Raw genomic sequence first — 22147 nt, 5'->3', positions numbered from 1 at the left:
TGGTCTCTCTCTCTTCTCAATCCTAAGAAAAAAGATATTGTCATATAGTACTCCAGCTTCAAAGCCTTTCTTTCAAAACATTTGCCATCATGTAAATCACAGATACAAAGGCAGAATGTTTTGATTTCATGGTGTTTTGACCATTTTAATTCTTTTATTGTGCAGCACGTGCCAGTGGGAGTACCAATAACAGATGACTGTGACAAATGCAGTTAACACAAGATCCATATTAATGTTGTCAAATCCCCCCGATATATTTAAACAGATTTTAATTATTTTTAATGTCAAAAGACCCCAAAATATGTAGCTTAATAGTTCTTCAAGAAAGCTTTACTTAATACGTGAATGTAAAACCTCTCATAAAAATGAAACTTTTATATTGGCCTTAGTCATTGACATAGGGTATTCATCAAGTCAGCAATTTGTGTGGCAAAGTGCCATTTGAATAGTGTATTGTTAGAATACTTATGGTCCACTTGACAAGGGCTCTTGCTGTAAATAGTGCAATTTGACTCCAGCTGTTAAAGAGTGGCTTTGACAGCAGCCAAATAGAATGGAGATGCTTTACTGCACCGCAGAAAAATCAATATTGGGTTCTTGTTCATAGTAACCTGTTTTTTCTTTTTTTTTTTTTTTCTCCTCAGATTTATACAAGACTATCTAGAGTTCATTTGGGAAAGTTTAAATATTATTTTGAAAGTGAGGCTATTTTATTTTCAGAGTAATGTTGGTGATGAATGATGTTTGTGTTTAGTTAAAAAGAAAAAGATAGTACGTTGTGGAAATGCATTAATGTGATCATGCAGCCTTATTTCAACTCTCAGTTTATTGGGATGGTTATTAGGACACGGGTGCATAAGTTGTGTAACTAATGACAAAAAAATGGTCAGTTTTTCCTCTTGTTTTTTTTTTTTTTTTTTCCTTTTTGTACTGCCACTGTAGTATCCCTGTCAATTTTCTAAGTATAAGGGTTTTTTTAAAGCAGATTTCTTTGTTGTTCTCCCTGCAACAACCCCCACAGATGTTGACAATCTGTAGTGCCATTGTAGGTTTTCCTGAAGCATAGTCTTGCTAGTGCTGAACAGTTTTCCAGCAGCATTCAGTGACACAAGGTTGCTATGATACCTGGCCAGTAGCAATAGGTATTGAATCACTGGTCTTAATTACAATAAACTACACACTAGACTCTGTGCTCATGGTGTTTATATGGAACCAGCTCTCATTATACCTTTAAGTCATAGTTATATTTGAGAGTTGGAGCTGTGTGAAAAGCTGATTTAAAAAAAAAATTGAAATGCTTCGGTGCGTCGTATGAAGATTTCATTGATGCACATAAAAAGCTGGATATGTCTGGGAATTGTTTTCCTGATGTTCCAGAAACCTTTCATGTGAGAAAGTTTCCTAGCTTTGCAGCTTCAGTAATTTGGATATAAATGTGTGTTTTTCATGGACTAATATTTCTAGCGATTTCAATAACGTAATTAGAATCTTCTGTGTAAAAATGTTGGAGGAAGAGCAACTTCTAAAACCTGAGCAATGGTTGCTAAACCTTGAGCTCCTGAATTGTGCTGCTGAAGAGCTAGACCAGGAAAGGGAAATTTTTACTGTGTTCCTAAGAAAAGACAAAGATGGGGGGAGAAATGTGTTTATTTATATGTGAACTTTTATAGGAGTATTAAGTGAATGTATTGCTTGATATATCAACTCAACAATTTCTTAAAATACCCAGTATTAGTAGTTCTAAAGAACTTGGTATTCACTTAAGCATACATAGCTACTCAAAACAAAATTACTTAAAGACAAGAATGCTTAGGAATTATAAATAATAAAATAAATATCTATTTTGTTACTGCACAGAATAAGACAAATGAAGACTGTAGGACAATAGTGGTTATTTGTTTTAGTATAGCAAAGGAAGCAGTTTGAAAATAAAATTGTTATTGGAAGCCTGCAAAATCACTACTAGTTAAATCTTACTGATGGAAAAATTGGTAGAAAAATGGAAATGAGATACAAGCACAAATACCAAATAATACTCAGCAAATAGGAAATCAAGAATAGTACCATAAGCAATGATGTTATAGGCAGGATTGCTTTCATTTCTTTCCTTTTATAATATTTAGAGCTCTTGATTATTTCTGTGGATTATTAAGAATAAAGCAAAAGAGAAAATAGATATTTCTTCTTGAAGTTGGTAACCTTATGTTGTTGCTTCCAGGATTTCTTTTTTTTCTGGAACCAGTGTTCAGTAGCTTTATTTAGTATTATATTGAGTAAGTGTAATAAGAAAATGAGTGAAGAAAAAAAGAGCTTGATATGTATAGATATATTTTTTTCTCTGCAATTCAGTTGCAAAGCATTTCAGTACTACATTTCCTGTGGAATTTCACAGTTATTTCATCAAGGCACCAGAGTAGCAACATAACTACAATGAAGCAATAACTTCAGAGTTATGAGATTAAATTTGTACGAGTTAAAAGGAATCGCGATGCTGAGAGCTGTTGATAGCTTTGACCACATGCCAGCTCTGATGAAAGTTACTGTAGTTTTTGAAATGGTCCACCACGTCAAGAGTTTGTTGCTTTGTTTTCTCCATTGATCACCTCAAAGCAAAATGGAAGGAAAAAGTTGCCATTGTGATCTTGTAGCACATTTTAATCTTGCAGATGTGGCTGACAATCAACACAGTCTGACAGAAATCTGATAATAATCTTAACTATTTATTTTAAGGCTTCTGACCCTGTTTCTAGATACTTTTACAAGCTTTTCTTCTGTTACTTTACTGAAGGTGACAGACTTAAAATTTTTGTTTTCCCTGCCTATACAACTAATTGGACTGTGTGATAAAGCTAAAGAAGGTGCTGGGGTGTCCTACTAGAAATAAATCTGAGGTCAATTATCAACAGTCCTTGTGAATTATGTCATGTTGAGGGATGATTTTTGAAGCTAACCCAGCCATTGAGTCATCTTTGTCTTCTCCCACCCCTCCACTGCCACGCTGCAATTCCCTTCCCTGTCCCTTGGACACTGTTAGTAAAGGTTGCATTTTGTTTTTTAAGGGATATATCTTTATAATTAGAAACATACAGTTTCTGTCTTGTGGAAGTGCTGTTCATGATCTTATTTGCCACTTAGGACTGTTTCTTTTAGATCTGGATGCAGAGTTGATCATAGTTTGAATTTTCCTCTCTTAGATTTTTACCTTTACTATTTTCTAATGAAATGTGATTTCTTCTGTAGATCAGCCTAACTGATTTTCCTTCTAAGTGCTCTTAGAACCTAGTTCTAAAATAAATTACATCATCTTTGTTTTAATATTTATATTTTAATATTGTCCAATGGTGCTCTTGAAAATTCTTCACCATTCATGACAGGCATGTGGTGAAATCTTAATACTTGTGATTATCTTCTTTTCTAAACATTGAATTCTTGATCTCTTATTGTTTAAATAGTATTACTTTAGTGAAGAAAAATATTAGCAGGAATTCAGAGTAAATTCAGTGTGAGACTTTCCTAGGTTTCTATCTCACACCACTATTTAAAAAAAACCCAAACAGTGACTTTGTCAGAAGCACATCAACATCTGAAATGTTTTAGAAATTGGACTTGCAGCAAACAAACCTTAATCTGCAAAAGAAAGACTTGCTATCTGCTGCTTTCCTTCTGATAGCTAATTCTCATTTAATTAGCAGAAATAAAATCCTAGGCTAAACTGTGGTTCAGACAAAGTAACAGCAGTGGTTGCATATTTTTTATATATTAATATTCAAAACTTAATCTGTTCCAGTAGTCAGATTTGGTTCTTGTGATACTTATGTAAAACGATGGATCATCCAAGCCAGGCAACTGAGAGTGTTTCTTTGCAAATGTCCTTCTGGAAGCCTGTGCAGTAAGATTGAACAGATCTATCTCAAGGAAAGAAAAGTTTGTGCACAGAAACTCAACTGCCATCCTGATACATCCTAGGATGTTATAGGGCCAGCTTACCTATTACTGAGTTTTCAAGAATGGCACTTTCTAGGATGCACAGGTTTTTAATATTTAAGAATTTAATCCCGCAATTTTTTTTGCTCTTTGTCTTGTGATTTGATCCAGAACTTTTATGTCGATAAATTTTCTGGGTGGAATTCTTATAATCCATGGTAGGAAATGCACTGTCAGTACAGCCTGGGGCAAATATGTTATTTCAGCTGGAGTCAGCAGTCAGACATGGTTTGGTAACTTAATTTTTATATGCATCAGTCCTTCTTAGGACAAAGCAATATTCTCATACTTTTACCCTCCTCCTAAGATTTTGTTGGCAGTGTCTGTGTTCAGCATTATTCTCACAGATGTCTTGATGTTTGTTCGTCCAGTAAATTGTTCAGTATAATGACTCCTAAATCCTGAGTCAGTAGCCTGTGCTTTTTGGATGGCTGTAGCATTGTTTGTCCAGTTGACTCTCAAGGAAACTTTGGAGATGTTCCATCTTGTGACTTTTCTTAAGTGCTGAGTGAGGATGAAAATGTTTTTGCTGTCACCCATCAGTGGTCCCTAAATATTTTGGAGGATATTATTAGGAAACTTCTACATTCAGAAGAATATATTAATATATAAACAGAGTGTTTGAATATTGAGTGTATAAATAATCCTTAATTTAAACCCCATCTTATTCTTTCCTTCCATCTAAGCTTTTCATGGTGCAGAGACTGACCGTGTCAGAAAAGGATCTTAGATGAGTGGATCTCCAGTTCACTTTTATGTTCTTTCTATTATAAAATTATTAGACAAGACTTTGTCAAGAGTATTTGTTTAGAATTTCTGATAGTGTGCCCAGACAGGTGGTGATATGAGTTGTAGAGCAAAGCAGAAGTTGTCTGTATCTCATATATATTTCTTCCAAGTATTTTCCTGAAAAACAAAAAACCCACTTGTTTCCTAGTGTTGAAAACTTATGTGAAGAATATTCTGTATATTAGTTTTACTTACCTATTATTCTTTGATATCTTTTTATAATTTGTTTCCAGGATGACCTTTATGTGTAAACTTTAATTAAATCCAATAAAAAATTTAAGTTCAGTATTTGTGATGGAGAAAGAGAGAGATAGTGTTAACTTGAAAACAAAACTTGAGAAGCATTTGATTTTTGAATCAGATATCTTTGTTGAGCAATAGATGTGTTAGCAGTTCTTCCTGAACAATTAAAATGTTTGTGCCCAATAGATCCACCTGGACAACAATCTGCCTGACAGTGGCCTTGCAGACATGATAAAGGGGGTTCTTCAGTGCTTAGTCTACTCATTACACAGCTTGGGCTTGAAGACTCCTTGCTTTAATGACTTACATCGTGCCACAAACTCATCAGGAGTGAGGCTACAGTTATTGTTGGAAGTACTCTGAAGGTAGTAGTGTTCTCCACTGGGATTTTAAAAAAGAAAAAAAGGGAGAAAGATGAGGAAAGAGATTGTTGCGATGAAGTTCATAGATAAACACCGGTGATGCAACCTCGAAAAGTATTGTAGCCTTTTCTTTATGGGAGGCAGACTTTGGGAGGATCTGGGCATCCTCAATGATATGACCACAGTTGTAATGATTCCTATGATAAAAGTAATGAAAGGCAAGTTCAAAGCAGTTTATTAAAGCTAGTTCCTATGGGAAAATTCATCATGAATTGGCACATTTGTTTGGGACTGTATTGTCCAAGTGAGGAGGCCTCAGGTCAAGCATAAATTGCATGGGAGAGCAAACTGGGGCACTGCTACTGACTCCAGGCTTTGTACATATAGTCCTTTATATGAGAGTACTGAGGTTTAAAAAGAGTAAATTAGTAAGAAAGAGAAGTTCTGAATGCTGCCCTCAAGAGGATCCTCTGCCCTGTGACTAAGTGAAGTGTGTGAAGGTAAGGAACACAAATGACCTCGGTTGAGTGACACCATGACTCTGTATGACACTCGTGTGCAAGGCCAGCATTGCTCTGGCGTGGGTAGACCTGCCCTGTTTGTGCATTCTGGGAGGCTGTGGATACTTCTAGTGACAGAAACTCTTCAAAAGCTCCCTAAATTCAAAGCTCCAGGGGGTGGGCAGGGTTAGACACGGGAGTGTGATATGTGGACTGCTGATAGGAGCTAATATTGGATTATAAAGTGCATGAGGTTTTTATGGGGAAATGAGAGTGTAGCTGATAATTTGCATCCTTTCTTCCTCTGCAGGTTCTTTCAGAGATGGTGCAGGGTGTATGTTTAAGTGCTATTTCAATTATATACCTCCTGTTTGTGTAACTATTTTTAACTAAATGCACCTTTGCACATATCCTGGATTGCTCATCCTTTCAGCAGAACAAGAAAATAAGACAGCTGTGTATTACAAAAAGGTTATGAAGTGAAGAAGGCAGGTTTGCTGATGTGATTTACCTCAAATAACACACCATTCAATGCTATTGTTGAACAGTAGATTATTTTTCAATTACAAATAGATAAATATGATTGGAAGACCATGTTTATATCTCATTATTAACAGCTATTCAAGCATCACTTGGAGAATTTGGAGTTTCTTATATGTATTGTATGACTAGAATTTTGGTGCAATCTTTTAAAAAGCAAGCACTTTAAGAAATATAAGAGAGAAACCTGAAATGAAGGTCCAAGCCTTCTCTGTATGGTTTGTACTCTCCAACACTTTTAGTATTCTTCCACTGAATGATCTGTTTGGTGTGCTGTACGCTGTACTACTGTCGTGGGAAAAAGCTATATTAATTTTTCTTCTTGATTTTCTTTTAATGATCAAACTAATTAAAGTAGGCTTTCTAAATTCAGAATTGACTTAGTGCTAACTAGACATGTAAGTTACACCAAGTTTTTAGTTTTATATGTAGAAACCACAGCAAAAAAATATGGTTTCCTCATAGATAAAGAGGTGTCGTGTTCGTGGTGTAGATTTAAGAAGAGCTATTTGAAATCTGAGATTTTTGTGGAACTTGCTAACAATATTTTATGCTCATAAACCAGTTTGAAGCCCCAAACACAATTTCATTTATCTTTATATTCTAAGCTTTATAGAGTCTGCAGAAGTGTCCATCTGTTCAGCTGAGATTGCTTCAAATAGTGAGTGGTCAGAGAGACTTAGCTGATAAAGGTCAAAGGAGCCTCTTGACCCCGTGGTACTTGCCAAAGCAATTGGAGCAAAGGGACTGATATCCAGTTAGATACAGCTTGCTAACGTGATCTCCACTTTAATTGGTAATGATAGCAAGAATACACAGTCAAGTCATTTCTGAAAGAAAACAAAAAGTATCCAATATAGTAATTTATTACCAGTCAGTGGGTTTCACGCACTGGGTTCTTTTACCCCTGCAGCGGTCGGAGAAAGCAAAAAGGTACTCTAACACTTAACTGCAAATGGATGCCCTGCTGCTATCAGAGATGCATGGTGGTCAAACGATTGCCTGTGCCATTAGCTTGGTAATGTTTTCTCTATTGTAAACTCAGCTCCCCATGTTCTTCCTGTGCATCAGCTGCAGATTGAAGGCTTTCTCGTTTGGCTTCTATTTGTGCTGCCAATCATCAAGCTGCTGTCCACCAAGCACATTTCAAGGAGGCAATTTTTTTTGCTCCTATCAACTACCATCTCTAGCAACCGAGGGCTCAGAGGATTTAGAAATAAATTTAATGCTTTAATTTTCACCGTGCCAGCCATTTTGTGCATTGTTTATGTATTTGTTTTCTGAGGTGATTCTGTGAGACAAAGACAAGTTTCCTATTTTGCAAAACTACACGAGATAGCACCTGCAAATGTGTCCCCAATACATAATTCATAAGAAAGAATTATGTTTTGGGGACACATTTGCAGGTGTGTTTTTTTTTTATATATATATATATGTAATATTACTATTTTCTTTAAAAAGACCAAAGAGAAAAATGTCTTTGCCAATAAAGACAATTTCTAAGTTATTCTGTAGCTAAAAAAACCAAATACACACCAAAAATGCAAACCCAAACTAAACAAAAGTAGAACAGAACCATTCCTTCCCACCATCAAAAATAAAGCATCATGGAGAATAGAATATGTTATGGCAATATGTTAATGTTTGAGACCCTTAGGTGGGGTAACCATGCTTCAATTAACAGTACTTTGAACTCCATAAAGTACAAATGTAAGAGTCAGGATAGAAGTACCTAAGTAACTTTTACAAGCAGATGTGTGATGTGCTTATTTTTTGTGAGCCCAGAGACAGACCAATAACGAGATGCAATTCTGAGAAATTATGAACTCTGAACTTCTACTGACAATCCAGTGATTGTCCTGACCAAGAGACACAAAATTCCTAACTTTCAATAAATTTTGGTTAACAAATTCTACTGTCCTACCCTCCTCTGTTATTTCTGTAACTGAGGTTCTCCACAATTTAAAAACTTAAACAGTCTCATTGGCAATGTCATTGATTGCTGCAGAGGTAATGAAGAGTGATTCAAACATGTAAATAGTCTTTAAAGTTTCTATTGGCTTTGTAGTGTAATAAAAAGATAACAGCAAAGACAGATGATGAAAGTAAGTGTTAATTGAACTGAGCATATTGATACTGTGCTATTAAAATTCATTGTGATATTTCAAAAATTATCATATGGAGAAACTTCCAAAAGAATATAAGATACAGTGATTTTAATGACTCCATATTGGGTTTTGCTTAAAAATTCTTGTTTGAAAGGGTGAAGTATATGTACTTTGTTCACAGGATGTCTTCATTGGGGAAACAATAGGATGGTGGTATTTGACTGATTAAATTAACATATTTCTTTATAGTAAGTATATATAATAATGAAATAATTACTCTTTAAAAGAGAAAGTCTTTTCACCTGATGGAATTTCATAATGTACTAAGTGAACTGGATCTGCATTAAAAGCTGATAATCTAATGACTGCCAAAATAAAGTATAAATTTTTCAAAAAAGCCTCTCAGGCAAATCAGGAATAGAAGACCTCCCCACACTAAAAAAACCCACACCAAAACACCAACCCAGCAGTGAAATTTCTGTTAATGAAAGAACCTTTCAGTCTCCTTTGCAATACTTCAGTTAAACTTCACACATTTCTCTCCCCCTCAACCAGTCTACCTAAAATTTCACATTAAAGTGCAATTCCTGATTGATATTTTCTTGAGCCTTTACAGGTGGCAAGTAGTGGATGAAGGAGGAGATTGGGCTTGACTAATGTTAGTGGGTTGTGATACACTCTCTCACAAGAGAAAGCTCAAAGAAACAGAATTAACCCCCTTGAATATTACATAATTTAAAAAGTTCTTAGAGTTCAGCATGATTCATTCTGCAGGCACTGGGAACATTGGGACCAGTTTTCTGTCACTTTTATCCTGTTGTGTTTGGGGGAAAGTGAGAGTACAGTGGATAAAGAAGGCCAAAAGTCTGGAAGATAAATCACATTTAATACTAAAGGACTGTTTTATATAGAAGTTGATACTACCCATGCTTTGAGAACTGAGCACCTTCTTGTCAGTGGTATCAAAGTGGTATCCGAGTATATCTGGAGTCTGGTTTGCCTTCAAAAGCACAAGGAGAATTTTTAGGCACTTTATTTCCTTTATGTAAAACGAATGTCAAGATCATTCTTGTCAAATCTGTTTTTAGTACAAAACCCACAATAGAACACATCTGGTAAAGGAAGAGGGTGCATATATATGAAGAGCTGAAACAATATGGGAATCCTTGCCAGCTAATGGAAGTGTGTATTTTAAGTGGAATAGCGTTCCCAGAACGAGTTGGATCCCTGTGGAAAAAGGCCTTTAGAGATGAGAAGGCAGCTAGGTAAAATAACACTTGAATTGTACTTCCCATGAAATTTTTATGTGATATGTCTGTCTTAAACCTGTTAAAGATAATGGCATATATTGGTGTGGTTGGGGGCCACAGCATAGCCTCCTGCTGCCCCTTTCCCAGAGACAGGGGGAAATTTTTCCTTGGATGCTAAAGTAAGAATGAGTAGAGGAGGAAAAGAGGTAGAAAAACAGGCTTGTAACTTGTAGAGCAGTGATGAATTACATGCCAGAAGAAATCAGTGGGAGTCTTCCAAGTTTGTTGCCTTATTCCTGAAGAATGGGAAGATCCTTGAATGTGTACAGAGGAGGGGGAAAAACTGGTGAAAGGGCTGAAAGGAACCTTCTAAGCTCTTTGGATTTGTTTAGTTTGAAGAAAAAGAGGCTGAGGGGTGGCCTTGTTGCTCTCTATGACTTCGTGAGGAGGAGGGGTCTGAGATCATCTCCTTATTATTTGGTGATAGGACACGTGGAAGTGGTTCAAGGCTGTGTCAGAAGGTTAAAACCTGGGCGTGGTCTTACCAAGAGGTTGGTCAAACACTGGAACAGGTTTCCTGGGGAGTGTTGAATACCCCAAGCCCGGGAGTGGTTCCATTTGGACAATATCCTTAACAACAGGAGGCCTGAGCTGGTCAGGTAGTTGGATTGGATGATCATTGTAGGTCCCTTCCAACTGAAATAGTCTACCCTGTTCCAGCTCTTGTCCGATCCTGGCTCAAACATCTTCAGTGGCAAACCAGGGAGATGCTGGGAGATAGTTGCCATGCATGGAATAGAGCTTGGCATTTCAAAGATTCCCTGCATCCTGCTCTGTCTTGGATTTAGAAATAAGAGGTTCATGAATCTCAGGATATTTTAGTCTGTAGCCAGACTTCTTGCTTTTTTAAAGCTTACAGTGAGTTGTCCACGTCAAAAATAAAGTATAAAATTGGAAATGTTTAAACTAAAAAAGGGAAGGGTACAATACATAATGTAAACATCTGCTTTTCAATATCCACCTTCAAATGCTATTCCCAGATCTCTAGTTTGTACTTAGTTTTATGGATTTCCCTCCTTTTTCTGTAATCTTCTGTTACAGAAAATAACTTGTCCATATTTCCTACGTAGCATTTTATGTCCAAAGCTTTAGATGTCCACCTTCATTCACTGGAATGAAATGCCTGTGCCAGAGAGCTGAAATAACTTGGTAGATTCTTTTAGGATCAATGTCTATAAGCTTTCATATTGCCAGTAAACAATAAACATCTATTGTGACTTCACATGCAGAAGCATCACCAGATATCTCAACAGATTGACATTGTCACAGTATTTGCCTTTGTTGGGATGGTGATTTTACTACAGGTTTCCAAATGTTAATCAGCCAAATATAAGTGTATAGAAAAAGAAAATGATAGACCAAAAATAATAGTTTCTGTGAATGGCAAAGGTAGCCTGTGAATTCCAGTGTTTGCATTCCATGGGGTTCTTCCTATGTATTAGGAAACAGCATAATTAAAGATTAAAATAATCCTAGTACTTAACTACAATGTGTTATTTTTTAAAAAAGGAAAAAGGGAAGGGATCAAAAGAAAACCTGAACAAGCAGTTATAATCTCTTACTTATGACTCCCTATGGAGATCTTTAAATGAGATTATGTATTTAGAGTGCATCCTCATCTGGTGGGAGCATCATTCTCTAAATAACAAAAAACCCCTGAATTATATTACAGCCCAGAACTAAATAGCCAGGTAACTAGAGGTTAGAGAGTCGATTCTTACTATACAATATTAACAATTTAAAAATAGCTAATCCTCTAAAATCATAGCTTGCAAGGTAAAAGGAGTTAGGTAAGGAGTAGTCACGAGGAAGAAGATTTAATCAACATTGCATTGCAGTTCAAGCTGCCCTATTTACTAACCTTGTTGGTTTCTTTTAAGATTTTGCAATTTTCAGCAGAAAGTTCTTTGTGTAAGTGGAATATTTCAAATTATCTAGGAAATTAAAACTATCATAGTGTTCTACTTCGCTTGTGATATGGAAGCTGGTGTGATTGTTTGCAGAAGTATTACTGAGCTAAAAAAGTTGCTTCTTGATGCTGGTCTTGCTGCTTGTCCATGTTTGCGTGGGAATGTGGAGGAGACTGAGCACAGCGCTGAGAGCACGAGTTGTGCAGGACAATAAAAACATCCAAGTCACAAATGCTGAAAGAAAAGGGCAGAAGGGTCAACAAGGAGTTTACACTCCCTCACTTCTGGTATTTTCCTGAAGGTAAAAGATACTTCCTTACTAGATACAGTCATGATTATGATACAAGACATTGTAATCGCAGTTTTACCACTGGACGATCCTCCCGGTACCTTCATGGAATGCTGGGTGATCGTGCAGTATGATGATCCTTGTGAAAGAGAGGAGTTGTTCTACAAACTCATCTGCAGTCTTCCTGATGGACAAAAAATTTAGGGTTTATAAAGCAAATTCATTGGAGTATTCTGAAAAATTCAACTCTGTCATTTAGTTTGGTTTCTGATATATTTTTTTAGTATTGTGCAAAACATTTGTTCTAAATGACATTTTTCATGTTTTTTCCTCTCAGAAAATTTGCCTTACCAAAAAATTAAGATAATCCTTTTAAAATCTGAATATTTGTCATGAATTCTACTAGTATTTTTATCATTGCAGACTCTTCATTGGTTGGTATGTAGATTTAGGCCTTTATTTTATAATAAAGGGAAAAAAACAAGCAGTAAGGAAGCAGCAAAATGGCCTGATACTTTATTGTGCCCCCACAGTAAGTTTTGTCTTCTTTCCAAAGCCTGTAGAAGCTGTGTCATAAAAATTCTGTGACTCTGAGAGTACACGAAGTTATATGGGGAAAAAGGGCAACAGAAGCGTGAAAAGCTTTTCTTCTGAATTTAGAGATGTGTAAAGCGGAAAATCCACTCTTGTAAGTGGATCTTTATTGGAACGTGGGATCTGAGGTGATGTGCCACGTTTCCTCTCCTTAAAGACTCCCAGGTATGAGCTAGCACAGCAACCCAGAACAGAGCAGCTCTCCTGAAGTATTGATGGGAAACTGGGAGTGGGGGGAAAGCCAGTATGGAATGTTTTCCATGTAGAGAAATATCCCAAGGGCTGCAGGACAGATTTTGTAATTTCCCTCTTTTTCCTTGTTTGGCCTTGGGGTCTTATTGCTGCCTTCATGTGCCCTCCATTAACATGGCTTTATATGAATTATTTTTCTTCATTCTTGTGTTTATTCTTGCTCCTTCCTTCTTGCCACAGTTCTATGTACAGAGTGTCTGATCTGTAGAGTTTAAAGACTTTGCTGTCATGGTTTATCTTCTCAAATATTGTACTCTTTTTGCATGTTTGGACTACATTCTATTTAAGATTGTAATGCTCGGGACAGATTGTTTTTGAGGGGCATTTTTATGGGCAAATTCTTCTGTGATATGAGTATAAGAAGCTGACTTTTAAAGTGTCCAAAGACACCTCTTCCACTGGAGTTTGCCACAGCACAGTATCTACCCCATGCCTAAGATACTGGTGAAAGAAAACATGTAAAATTTTGTTCTCAGTGATGATTTATCATTTAAATAATGAAACTACATAAATGCAACTGAGAAAAAAATAGTGAAAATTTGGAACATTTCCTCATGTGTTTCAGCTGACATACTTATTATGGTTCATAATTAATATATCAGTCTAAAGTTGTTGAATAACTGTAGCTGTTCTCAAATCTTTATTTCTGCCAGATTTTAGGAGGCTTCAAAAACTGTTTTCTTTGGGCATTTATTAACATCGGTAATTAGCCATGTGTATTTATACCAGCACCATTATCGCGTTTGAATGTAGAACTGAAATGATGCTCTACAAATCCTGTGAATGGGCTTTAAAGTTGAGGAACAAGTATGGAGAATTTTAGAAAGATCCTGGTTGGAAATAGGGTGGCACAAGGTCAAGTCAGTTGTTCACAAACATTGTAATAGCTCTGTAACCTTTTTCTCTCAGTTATTTTCAGCTAAGGTAATTAATGTTGTAAACGGAGATTTATACACAAAAGTTCCTTATTGCTGCTGATAAAGTATGTGTGACTTAACTCAGAATGAAATAACTTTTAGATAGCTTTGCGTGTTTTGAAATGGAAAAAGGCATGGTCTTCATCTCCTACGTAAATCAAATTGCAACAGGGCATTACAGACATTTGGGGTGTGCAAGAATTTTGCAACATCATAGGATTTGCTTCCCTAGCTTTATTTTGTAGAAATGAAAGCTGTATGCTTTAGAACTTTCCAAAAAGCCTTTTAGCTTGAAATAAGACTTAGCAGAAAAAATACTAGCCTAGATTTTTTGTAAAGATAAATGCAAATTACAGCATGGCTGTATAATTGAAGATGTTAAGGAGACAGTGTTGTACTATTTACGTGACATGTCTCTGTGTGTATCTTAAACTATTTAGAAGCAAATCTTTTTTTACTTAGTAACAAGTGAATAAATATAATTAAATTGAACTTAATAGAGTTAATAGATTTCATCTATTCCATAGGCAATTCTGTGTTGATATCTTGAAAATTACAAAGTGCTGTGGATTTGTGTTTGGACTTTGAATATTTTTCTTTCAGTTAACTGATACCAGCTGCATCCAACAGCCTTTTACTATTTTACCAGTTAAGACAAAATGGAACAATGCAAACTTTCATATTCTCTTATTTGATTTGGAAAAACTTGAGGAACTTCTGCTGTCATCTCAACTTAATCGGTTAAAGTCATCGAAATCGTTCCACAACCAGTTCACTCTAGAAAGAGCTAAAAGTACTGCTGAGAAAAGGGCACTGACATTAAAAAGAAACAAAACTTCTGGCTCTGTATCTCCAGTGGATGGGCAGGGAGATACTGTTTGTCCAAATAATAATGCACCCAGGCCCATGGAAGAAAGTGGTGGCATGAAAAGACAGAAAAAAATGAAGAGTTCAAGAAAGATTAAAATGCAAACATCAGGAAACATCGATGTGAACATTGCCACTGAGGCAGCTAAGCTGCTTTTGTCATGTCTCCTCCCATGGGGTGTAGATAAAGGAACAGACAATCTGTGTGTTGGACACTTGGGTATCCTGAGGCTTCAGTGTTGCGTTTCTTTTGGACTCATGTCGAATGAAAACCACCTATCACTGATGTTGCCAGGAGGGAACTGCACGGATTGTGCAGTGCCAGGAGAAGGTGACATTTTCAACTTGTTTTCCAAAAGAGTGCTCGATTTGTCAAACAAATACCTTGCTGCAACTGAAGGAGAAACTGGAAAGAAGGAGGGACCTGAGAATCTTTATGGAACAAAGGATTTGGAAACAGTATTCTTCTTATTTAGCAGAATAGCTTTAATCAACAGGATAATTAGCATACCTTCAGCAGTTACAGATGAAGGTGAAAGGTAAGAACTTTTTCATTGAGTCTTCTCTTTCTTTATAGTAGTTAAATACATTTAAAAAACTAAAACAAACTTTTCTTCAATATGTACTTCTGCAGTGGAGCTTATCTTCTTTCTCTAGGGCTTTCTAAAAGGATGTTCTTTGAACAAAAGGAGATCAGGATAAAATTAAGTATCTTTACATTTTTCTGTTTAGCAGATGAGAACTGATGCAAGAATTGTTTTCATCAGAACAAGAACTTGAAATATCCAGCTTCACACCCTGCTTTTCTAGACATCACTCTTTTCTTCACAGTTTAAACTATGTAGGAAAATGAGGTCTCTTTATGCACGTTGTGAGATGTGCATTAAGCACGTTTATGCTGTTTAAACTTCCACTTTCTATAAGAAACAGTTCCTTTACCATGAAACCCTTGACTTCACAAATAAATAAAACATGAGAGCCGAGAACAATCTGTCCTAGTTATGCTGTCTCAAGTACAATGCCCCCAGTAACAACAGCAGCTACTGGGAATGAATGCCTCATCGGCCCTTATGTTGTGAGAACCATCCCAAATAGCATTTATATTACTCAAAACAAATTTATTGACTAAATGCTTTTTCAGCAATAAAGGAAAAATAACACGCTGGACATTATTTGACCAAGCCAAATAGAGCATGCTAATCAGGCAACAGATATTGCCCACAGATTTGTTGTTGTGCAGCAAACATAGGTTGGTCTGTATTTAGTATTTTAGGGACAATTAACTCCAGTGTTGGTGATGCTGTGGCCCTCAGGCAAGAAGGGGGGACAGAAAATATTGATCTGCAGATCTGCAGATATCTGTGTCTTCCATAAAGCTCTAGGCACTCAGCAGATCTCAAGACGTGTACACCATCCCATAGGACAAAAGCAAGTTTCTCAGCTACTTTTGCTGCTAATCATGTTGCCTATCGGTCCATATTCAACACAAGGTGTTAAAGGATTCCGTCTTGAATGTGAATTCTTTTTATGCAAAATAGTACTTTCTGCTTGCACTGGATATTCCAGTACTCTTTTGGAAAGACTTTGTATAATTGAAGTTAATCATACCAGAATCAAACATTTTTCTCAGACATACACATGCTGGCTTTGGAACATATCTCCTGTAAAATTATAAGAATTAAACTTGTTGCTAGTCAAAACAGTGTGGGGGTTTTTAAAATCAAAACAGTACTATATAATTTTAAGTTTTCTCCAGCAAATGTAAAGCCATAAAACCTAGCATGTCTTGTAGAAATAGATGGATTTTTGTACAAAAGACAGAAAAAAAAATGGCATAAATTTTGGTTACAAAAATTTTATGAATTTTATGCAGAGAGTTAGAAATATTTGGAATTTACATGATATAGTTTGTTTTGAATCGCCTCTTTTATATTATACTGTCTCATAGCTCAGTTTTAGTTTGGTGCCATTTGTGATGCTCTAACATGGGTTGTTGTCTTCATCAAGAAGCTCTTGAGTTGTATCCATTCAGTTCTTCTATTGGAATTTTGGTTTGTTCATGGCTTTTGGTGGGATTGTTATTGTCTTTTTTCTTTTTTCTTTCCCCCTCCCCTGATCACTATATTTTTCGAGTTCCTAAGCAACAACTGCGAGTGCTGTGGGTTTGTCCAGAGACAGCACACAATTATTTTCCTGGCTGTGGTTGCAAACACTTGCCTACTACAGACCTACTAGAGGTTGTGCCTTCTATATTCATCTCTTAAGCATTTAGAAATTAGACAAGTAACCATAATTTTCTGTTATTGAAGGATAAAATGTTCTTTCTCAGGGACCTTTATCAGAATTAGACTGTATTTGTTGCATTTCCATCAATGGAGACCTCAGAGGTTTTAGTCACCTGGGCATTTTCCTCTTTACTGCTGGTGACAGGAAAGTTTTTTTCTCATTATGTCCCTGTCCCATAATAGCACTGGGTTTATCTTTTCCCCTGCCTTGAAGAACTGTTCCAGAACTTTAAATATGTCAGTCATATTTTTTTTTTTTCCTTCCAATAAATAAAGATAAGAGCATTTGAGATAAGAAATAGTATAAAATCCTTTACCTAACCTCTGTTAAACTGCAAATGACATCCCACTGCAGTCAAGAACCATCATTTTCAGATAGGGTCAAAGTTCTTTGGGTGGCATCGATGAGATGATGCTGTTTTGTCAACATTCATGGGAGAAATGCATCAGAGCCATGGAAAAGAATTCCATGCTTCAGACACTTCTTTGAAAAAACCCATAAAATACTTATTCCATCTCTGATGTGATGTTGTTACCTTTGTGTCTGAGTATAATGGCATAATTTTGCTGTCTGAATGTATTTATACTTTCTGTATTGCTTCAAAACCAGTTATATAAAGCAAAATCGTCTCCCTCTCTCTATCTAAGGTAAAAGCCCCTTTCCTGTGATGTTCCCTTTCCCTCTTTCCTCCTATCCCTTCTCCAGTAATAAGCAGAGTGTGATTAGGATTTGACCTAAGGTCTTAGTATTCAGCCTTTGTTTCAGCTTTTCCTCTTGCAGATAACTGGGGTCTGAATGAACTATTGTAATCTGTGTTCATTCATTCCTTAAATATTTTTATATTATTGATCATTTACTCTGTATTCTGGGTGAGAGTTAATTGTCTTTGCTATGATCTCTTACAGTAATGTACTTTTTTCTTATTAGAAATTTGGAAAAAAGAAAAAAAGAAGCAAATGCTATTTTGTTCAATTTACCTTCTGAAAGTTAAACTGTAACCCCACCTCTTTGGACCGTTGCTTTAGCTAAAACTACAACATCCTCAAGGGAAAAAACCCTACATATTGAATTCTAATTCAGCACAGCATTTGCAGAAGTAGCAGGGCAGCTTTCACAGCTTGCAAGGGTTCTGCTGTCTATCTGTTGTACAAAGTCAAGTTTGCAGCTCCACCCAGCCTGTGGAAATAAAGGAACCTGCAGCAAAATGTGTTAGATCATAAAAGTGTGACAGAAACAGGGAGAAGCCAGGAAGAGAAGATCTTCAAAGAATTTATTTTCTCTTCTGCCTTCTGACATTTGTGTCTCTAACTTAAAGCTCTCAAGCTGCAAGCTTTGAGTTGTTTAGAATTGTAAGGCCTTTTGAAATAATATGACTTACCGTTGATTGTAGTGGATTTGAAAGGTGAAATATATTGGTTTTAAATGACATACAAATGGAGTGTTTGCAGGATCACTACGGTGATGTATTTAAAAGAAATAGTTTAAAATAGTGCAAGGGTTTGAAGAGGATTTTCACTTCCTTTCTCCTCCACCCATACCCACTGTTTGCAAGGGTTAGGTTGCTGAGTTAGTGGCAAAGTACTAAAGAGCAGGAGATATGCACACTACTCTCCTAAATTGTAACCAACTACTGAAATCTCAGTATGGTAATGATATTCTAAATTATTTACCGCTGTAGGGAAAAAAAAAGAACCTATTAAAAAAAGCTTCTACTTCCCCTTGAACTGTTTTTCCCTACATATTAGGAAAAAAAAACCAAACAAAAAAACAACACAAATTCTTTATGAAAATGATATTTTAATTAATTTCTTCACATATAAATTTGTTTCTTTATTGCAATGTGAAACTTTATATTTGGCTCAAAACTTATTACAGTCAAATTCCTGCATATGGATGGTGCTTTTCACTACTTGTGTACATGGGAATGTTTCCATACCAAGTTGTAGGCAAAAGAATGCAAGTGACTTCTGAGAAGAAACTAAAGAGTGGTTGGTAGTGATTGATAGCAGAGTTCCTATCTTAAAAAAAAAACAAAAAAACCAAAACCAAACCAAAACAAAAAAACCCCACCAAAAAAGCCCACCAAAACAACATAACACTACCTTGAGATGTAAGATTTTAAGATTTTCTGTATGTATTTTCAGGTTCTGTTTAATAGTTTCATATTCTTTTAGTCCACAGAAATCAGAATCTGTACATGACAAATGGCGAAATCTAGAAGCAGCAACACCTTCATTCCCCAGTTTTTATGGAGACTTACTAAGCAGTAAGTATATGGAGGAATGGCAGTATTAGTTTATAAGTGTTATTTTTTGAATGCCTCTTTTGCTAAAATACGAAATTTAATTTCAATAATGAAAAAAAATTCTTTAGCTTTGAGCAGTCTAATCTGCAAACAAGGAAACTGAATTATTCAGTTTTCTTCTGTGACTATCACCAGAAATATGTAAACAAAATGTTTACTGGAATCAAGGATATTTTTCCTGTCACGGCAAAGCATTTAGCTGAGTTTCTAAAGACATTTTCTGGCAATCTGAAAACCAGCAATGTAATAAGACAAACACTGCTGTCTCCCCCCTCCCCCATGTCCCTCATCACCATTACAAACCCACCCAATAATATACACAGCCCTCCAAGCAAACTGTTGCCTTAGTAATACAAGAGCCATCTTGGCTGTTCAATAATGCCTTCAGACTTCTGGCTTGGGGCAGAATAAAGTGATCTCTTCACATTAATGTCCTACAGGCCATTGCTCTGAATCTTGGCTTTGCAAACCTCTCTGGGTTTGTTTACAGTATGCAGCTAACCAAGGACCATCTAAATAAAAAGCTAAACAGAATATGGACATTTATCAGTATGTATGACCTGATGAATACAGTGCTCCTCTTATAAACGAAGTCCTGTCTAGACTGAAAACAAATTCTTTCAAGTCAAATCTTGACTCTCTGCTGTGTAAGTAAGTGTTAATATCCCCATCTAAGCCCAGTTTTTAGTTACCCATCCTTCTCTGGGTCTTACATGCAGCATAACTGTAGAATTTGTGGTGACAGAATGCATGGCAGATGTGATGACTTGTGATGGCAGAAGTGCCCATTGGAAGAAAGACGGAACATTAAATCAAGTGACAGTAGAAAATAAGTAGGTGAAAGGCATGGAAATGGTGTAAAGATGACTAAAATGTTCATGAACATAAAAATAGTTTTATTGAGTGGCCTAAGACTTCTAAAGTAGTCTAACTCATATACCGCATGTCTTGATTCACACAATTGCTCAGATTTGCAAATTAAAATCTTTTCTTAGACTTGCAGGTGGTCTTAAAAACAAAAAGTAATAAACTAAGCTAATTTAGGGTAAGAATAAATGTTCAAACAATAGATTGTCTGAACATGAAGTTTAGGTTAGATACTAGAAAAAGGCTCTTCCCCCAGAGGGTGGAACAAGCTCCCCAGAGAAGTGGTCTCACCGCCAAGGCTGACAGAGTTCAAGAAGTGGTGGCTTTGTGCTCATTGCAGCAGATGACATACTTTCAGAAATTATACTTTTCAGACCTTTTTGGGTATGTTGCTGAAGTGAAAAATTAACAGTGTTAAAATATCTTTCTATTTGTCTACTTCTCCACATATTGGCGGTTCATCCATTGTGTGTGTGTGTTTCAGGTAAGAGCAGGAATCACTCTTCAGACTCTGGAAACATTTCATTGCTGAAACTGATTTGTTGTTGGAGTGAGGAATCTGTAAAGGTAGGAAAAAGAGCTTTTGTCAGTTTTTGCAGTGGAATCCTTACGTAACATTGGTTGTAACTTAGTATTTGGAATCAGTAATGTGACCTAATAGTTATGATTTATGGTGAATAGTTATGATTTACATGTGGCAAAGTAACTGTCCTTCTGATTTTTAATCTAGGTGATCTAGTTCATAGCCTGTATTTAAGAAATGAGTTATCTTTTCTCTAATAAGCACTTGTAACTTAGATCAAAAATGCCATTTTATGCTCCAGGAAAATAGAAGGTCACAATAATGGCAGTGTCATACACACCAGTGTGATATTATAGAAGAAACAAAATGCCTTCATAAAGGGCAAATAATTAATCCCAAGTCCCTGCTTATTACAGCACTCTCTAAGAATGACACGTAAGTTCTGAGTTTCCAGGACAGATGATGCTCATCCCTATTGTTACTGAAAAATCTGAAGTCTCTGAGAGATAAATAAGTTTCTTGAGAGATAACAGGTAATAGCAAACCAGTCTGAATAGTAAAATCTAGTGACCGTTTTTTGTTTTGGAAATATGCCTTTAAATAAAATAGTGTCATTTATTTGAGTGCCTTAATATCCAGAAATACAAAACTCAGGATGTTCTATGACCACAATGGACTTTATTCCAGAAATGGGAAAAATACCTGTTAAAAATTTATTTTATCATGTTACTTTTCAAATTGAATGCAACTCTGGGCTGCATTTCAAGTACAAAGAATGTTTTCCAAAGCTGAGGTTTGCAGGGTTGCTGCAGTGATAGTCCCTTGTTCTGTGGGATGGAAATGGTTTCTGCAAGTACTCACATTCAGTTGATTTTAGCATTTCATCTTAAGCTTATCAGTTGTTTGTTATATCCCTACTGTCTGCAGGTCTTCTGTATTAGTTCTGCATTCTTCTCTTCCCTTTCTCCTACAATAAGGTTTTTTTCCTTTTTTTGAAACATTTTTATAATAAAACTGAACACAGGAGCTCCATTTCAATAGCTGCAGCTGTCATGTGAAATGCATATAATCTCTTGCTGACCTGGTCAGCCACTGAAACTCTTTTGAGGGGAGTCACATATTCATGGAAGTTGGATTTGCAGCACAGCTGATTTTATGAGATCTCGGTATTTATCTTTTCCAGTGTATTTAGCATCTGATCAGTGTATACAATGATAATGGTCCTATCTGCCGCAGGAGGTTAGTGTGCAGGAAGATGAAGTGTGGAATAAGCTGCCTCACAATTTTTTCACCTGAAAAGACTTTAAATTTAAGACACTGAAGTTGTCAAGTACTGCAAATACCACGCTATCAATGCTTCCCAAATTTTGACATAATCCAGCTTTGTAGCTGCTAAAAGCTTTGTAAACCCACTTTGTAGTGAATATTTTGGATTGTTTGCAGCCAAACTGCCATAAACCTTTTAACATTCAGAATAATTCGTCATTCTGTCAATGGTTTA

General features: G+C 36.1%; 1 protein-coding gene across 2 annotated transcripts in view; it reads left to right on the top strand.

Moving 5' to 3' along the window:
• The window catches only part of WDR72 (WD repeat domain 72), a 101558-nt gene that overhangs the window by 32913 nt on the left and 46498 nt on the right, over positions 1–22147 (top strand). For both annotated transcript variants that reach the window (XM_027883069.1, XM_027883068.1), the window contains exons 15-17: positions 14402–15204; positions 19126–19217; positions 20608–20690. In XM_027883069.1, coding sequence (XP_027738870.1) covers positions 14402–15204; positions 19126–19217; positions 20608–20690 — 978 coding nt within the window. The remainder of the gene's footprint in view (positions 1–14401; positions 15205–19125; positions 19218–20607; positions 20691–22147) is intronic.

Source organism: Empidonax traillii, unplaced genomic scaffold (genome assembly GCF_003031625.1).
Source record: "Empidonax traillii isolate 1590-97213 ecotype Southwest subspecies unplaced genomic scaffold, ASM303162v1 scaffold117:size1203958, whole genome shotgun sequence".
NCBI lineage: Eukaryota > Metazoa > Chordata > Aves > Passeriformes > Tyrannidae > Empidonax > Empidonax traillii.
Note: the sequence above shows the minus strand (reverse complement) of the source record. Positions and strands in the feature narration are given on the sequence as shown.